Raw genomic sequence first — 4504 nt, forward strand, 5'->3', positions numbered from 1 at the left:
CCGGGCCGCAGGACCACGGCGCCCCGCACAGCCGGGGGCCCCCGCCAGCTGATCCCGCGTCACACGCTCTGGAAGCTCCGCAGAGTCGGAGCCAGCGCCCCGCCCCAACCAGCTGGTCGGGGGACCCGTCACACTGCGGCCTCCCCGGGGCACTCCGTCCCCGTCCAGCGCTGACCTGTGCACTGGCCGCTCTCCTTGCTGTAGCCAGGAACACACTCTCTGCACTGTCCTGGACCCTTCCCGGTGCAGCCCACACAGGTAGAATCACATTCTAGAAACCAGAGGGAAGACACGGACAACGTCAGACCCCGTCCCGTGGGCCACGCTGCGTGGCAACCCTGGTGCCCCGGTGTCTCCCACCCGGCCTCCCCGCCACGCACGGGCTCAGTGGAGGTGGCAGCGCGGAGCCTCGGCGACCATGCCGGGAAGCGCACGGCCAGGCACCCTCCGCCCACCCTCGCGTGGGAGTCGGCAGCGGCGTGGCCGCTTTCCCGGGGGTGCCGCTCGGCGGGCCTGCCACGAGCTCACTATGAAAAACCTTCCGGGTGAGGCCCGCTGTCACAGAGGGGCACCCACGGCCCCTGCGGAGCCCCCGGCCGTCTGGGGACAGCATGGCCCTACAGTCCGCACCCCCGAGCAGTTGGAACCAGGGTGAAGAAAACACCGACAAATATGAGAAGCTTCTTCACCAAGGGATTCAAAGTTTGTGACCGTGGGAGAGTCGGTCCGACCCAAACAGCCAGCGACACGGATTGTCCAAGAGATGTGCAGGGTCAGGACGTGCTCTGAAATCGCGAGTGTGCGCATGTGTGACGTACACAACGTGACAGGACGGACAGACAGTCACAACCTTGTTAACTGCGGAGCGTGTTAAAACTAGTAACAGAGGCTCCCTCTCCACGGAATTGATGATTTTTGAAAATTATCTTCAGGGGGACCTGTGGGGCTCAGTCGGTTAAGCATCCGACTTCCACTCAGGTCATGATCTCAGGGTTCCTGGGTTCAAGCCCCGCATCGGGCTCTGTGCTGACAGCTCGGAGCCCGGAGCCTGCCTCAGATTGTGTCTCCCCCGCTCTCTGCCCCTCCCCCACTCATAGCCTATCTCTCAAAAATAAACATTAAAAAAATTATCTTCAACTCATTTGAATTTTCTGATTTTTCTGCAACAAATATCTTATTACTTGGGTTGCCATCTTAAACTGTTTTTCTTTTGAGAGTGTGAATGAGCACAGGCATGTGGGCATGCAAGTGGGGGAGGGGCAGAGAGAGGGAGAGAGAATCCGCGCTTGGCACAGAGCCCCACGCAGGGCTCAGTCTCACCACCCTGGGATCGTGACCTGAGCTGAAATCAAGAGTTGGATGCTTAACCAACGGAGTCACCCAGGCGCCCCACCACCTTAAAGTAGGTAGAGGACGCTCAGTTAAGCGTCCGACCTCGGCTCAGGTCATGATCTCCCAGTTCGTGGGTTTGAGCCCTGCGTCAGGCGCTGTGCTGACAGCTCAGAGTCTGGAGCTGCTTCAGATTCTCCGTCTCCCTCTCTCTGCTCCTCCTCTACTTGCACTCCGTCTCGTTATCTCTCAAAAGTAAATAAACGTTTTTAAAAACTTAAAGTAGGGAGAACACAGGAAAGTCACGTGACCGTCTGCAAAGGGAGCCCCCGCCCAGGCACCTCCGCAGGTGAACGAGCCGCTGACGTTCTCGCAGTACTGCTGCTCGCCACACGGGGGCGTCTCGGCCGCGCACTCGTCCACGTCTGCAAAGACAGAGGGGACGGAGGGGTGGCCATGAGGGGCAGAGCCTAGAGCAGGGCCGGATGGGAGGTGGCCTCCCATATGCAGGGGTGAGGCACAGTGGCCCCAGGGGAGGGGCCGCTGCGAGGGCCACAGGAGCATCCTGTGCCTCCACGTGGACCCCCCAGAAGCTCCAGGTCGGCATCGGGGTCCCACCCTCCCCACACAACGTCAGGTGCCAGCCTGATGCCCCTGAGAGGTGAAACCAAAGCGGACATACGATGGGAGAAGGGCGCCTGGGTCTCGACCCGCCACTCCTCCCGCCTGCCCGCCAGCAACCAGGCCTGAGGAAGAGCCCCTTGGCCAATGCCAGAGCCTCCCCAGGGCCTTCCGCAGGGCTGGGTCTGGAGCCAGTGCACCTGCAGGCTGGAGCTCAGAGGTGGGAGGGGCTACCAGGCCGTGGTGGGGGAGGGGGGCGGGGAGAGCCAAGCGGCCCAAACTCCACAGCTGTATGTGTGTGTCAGAAGGCCTGCCTCCTGTCTGCGGCCGCGAGGCACCTGGTGTGGCTCTCCAGGCCCAAGGGAGGTCTGTGCCTCAGTTTCCCTGCCAGTGGCTGCACACCAGCAGGTCCTGGAGAAAGGAGAGGGAGGGAGGAGGAAGGAGGGCAGGAGGAGGGAACAGGGAGGAGGAGGAGGAGGAGGAGGAGGAGGAGGAGGAGGAGGGGGAGGAGGAGGGGGAGGAGGAGAGCCCGCACGGCCGCAGCCTCACCCACGCAGGCGCCGTCCTCCCGCACCCAGCCCTCTTGGCACTGGCCGCAGTCTCTGTCGGTGGGGCCTGAGCACACCTTACACGACTCGTCACAGGCTGCAAAGCAGAGGCCGGACGGCTGTCAGTACGCGGGAATCCCATGCTCAGTCACGGACATGACACAGAGCTCGTCTCAGAAATTAGGAGTTTACCTGCAGTAGAATGAAAACAAAGGCCAGAAATCAGGAAAAAATCACCAGGAAGCAGTACTCGGTCAACAACAGAAAACATTCACAATGCGGACCTGATCAGAAAACACAAATGGCGGCTTCCACCTCCCGCCAACGGCAGCTTCCACCTCCCGCCAACGGCAGCGTTCTCAGCAGAAAAAAACCCAGGGAAGTTTCCAGAGGAAGGTGGTGCCCAGACACCCTCCCGTCCTTCTCCAGAGGACGTCAGGAGAACGGGGACTCACTTCCCTCCCGGAGGCCTGCAGGGCCAGGAGGCAAAACCACGGTGGCCCAGCCTGCCGCTTCCCTTCTCGCGGCTCCTACGTGCGCCCCCAGGCTCCCAGGACGCAGGTCAGGGCCGAGGGCCACGCCGCCCGCGCCGAGGACCGTGGGGCGAAGCCTGGTGCCCGCGCCGCCGCGGTACCTGTGCAGACGCTGTGCGTCTCGTTCCTCAGCGAGCTGAAGTAGCCGTCCGCGCAGTCGGTGCACGCGGCCCCCTGGTACCCGACGTGGCACTGGCAGGACCCGTCCCCTTGCCTGCTGCCGTCCCCTCTGCAGTCCCCGTTCCCGCTGCAGGGCCTCTGGGACCCGCCCTGGCACTCTGTGGGCGACACAGACCCACGCTCAGAGCCCAGCCCTGGGGCGGCCAGGGGGATGGGCTCCACTGAGGGGAGCCGCTCAGAGTAGCTTTCTGGAAGTCCCGCTAAAACCACACTTTCCCCCGCAGAACGAGCACCTGCGGCCGGGACCACAGGAGCCGGCGTGCGACCCGGGAGCCAGTGGAGGCTCTGGGCCGCCTCCCCCGCAACACGGGGCAAGGATGCTCACGCCTGGAGCGTGTGGGACTGCTGGGGACCGTGACCATGACCTGCTGCAGCCACATGGCAATGGGATGCCAGGAAAGGTAGGCAGGAGGGGCTGCGACCGGGGAGAGGGTCTGAGCTTGGAAAATGTACCACTTTATCTGGCTGATCAAGGTGAGTGAATTTAGGGGCTTCCGTTTCAATGTCCTCATCCTCACGGAGGAGCCCAGCTCCCCTGCTCACGGTCGGCACAGCGTGTCCACCCCGACAGACACGCCTGCCCTGTGGCCTCCGCAGACCAGCCCCTCGGTGGGCAGAGCTGGGCCGGGGGCCACGAGAGCCACAGACCCCGCCTGCACTCAGCGTGAACTACAGGCCCAGCTGGGATCGGATGCTCAGAGCCACGTGGCCCAGAGGAGGAGGGCCCTGCAGGGTGAGGGCGGCAGTGGCACTGCAGCCCCAGGGCCCGGTGGAGCCGTCCCCCACCCTGCCCCCGCCCGCCCCGGGGAACCACCGCAGGGCACCGGCGAGGACTGGGGGGCACCGGAGACTTCGCGGAGAAAAACGTACCCAGGCAGTCCGGCCCGTACGTGCCCGGCAAGCAGCAAACCTCCAGCGTTTTCACACAAAACCACTCAAATAAGTCAGGATGCTCCTTCTTCCTGAGGAATCGAAAACGCGTCCGTTAAAGCTCACGAGACAGATTTCTTCGACACAAAAATACAGCTCATTCCAGCGTCCGCTCCAGGGCGTCGGGACGCCAGGGAGACCCCGGGGTCGGTGGAACAGACTCCTCCAGGGACCAACCTCACCGGGACGGCTGCGCTACGGTAAGGACATGCTAACGTGCGGGCGACAGGAGAGACCAGCGTGTGGAAACTGAGGTCTGAAATTATTTCAACATTACAAATCGATAAATGAGAAGTCGCTCGTGTTAAAAGAAAAAAGCCACTCGTGTTAGTGAACACCCAGGGAGAACGGGGGTGGGGGGGG

General features: G+C 62.8%; 1 protein-coding gene across 1 annotated transcript in view; it reads right to left on the bottom strand.

Moving 5' to 3' along the window:
• Positions 1–4504, bottom strand: part of CRELD2 (cysteine rich with EGF like domains 2) — a 7698-nt gene that overhangs the window by 1489 nt on the left and 1705 nt on the right. The window contains exons 4-8 of the mRNA XM_029953644.1: positions 4082–4173; positions 3133–3309; positions 2500–2595; positions 1671–1754; positions 176–271 (exon numbers count right to left, since the gene is read on the bottom strand). Of these exons, the coding sequence (XP_029809504.1) occupies positions 176–271; positions 1671–1754; positions 2500–2595; positions 3133–3309; positions 4082–4173 (545 nt within the window). The remainder of the gene's footprint in view (positions 1–175; positions 272–1670; positions 1755–2499; positions 2596–3132; positions 3310–4081; positions 4174–4504) is intronic.

Source organism: Suricata suricatta, chromosome 10 (genome assembly GCF_006229205.1).
Source record: "Suricata suricatta isolate VVHF042 chromosome 10, meerkat_22Aug2017_6uvM2_HiC, whole genome shotgun sequence".
NCBI classification, from domain to species: domain Eukaryota; kingdom Metazoa; phylum Chordata; class Mammalia; order Carnivora; family Herpestidae; genus Suricata; species Suricata suricatta.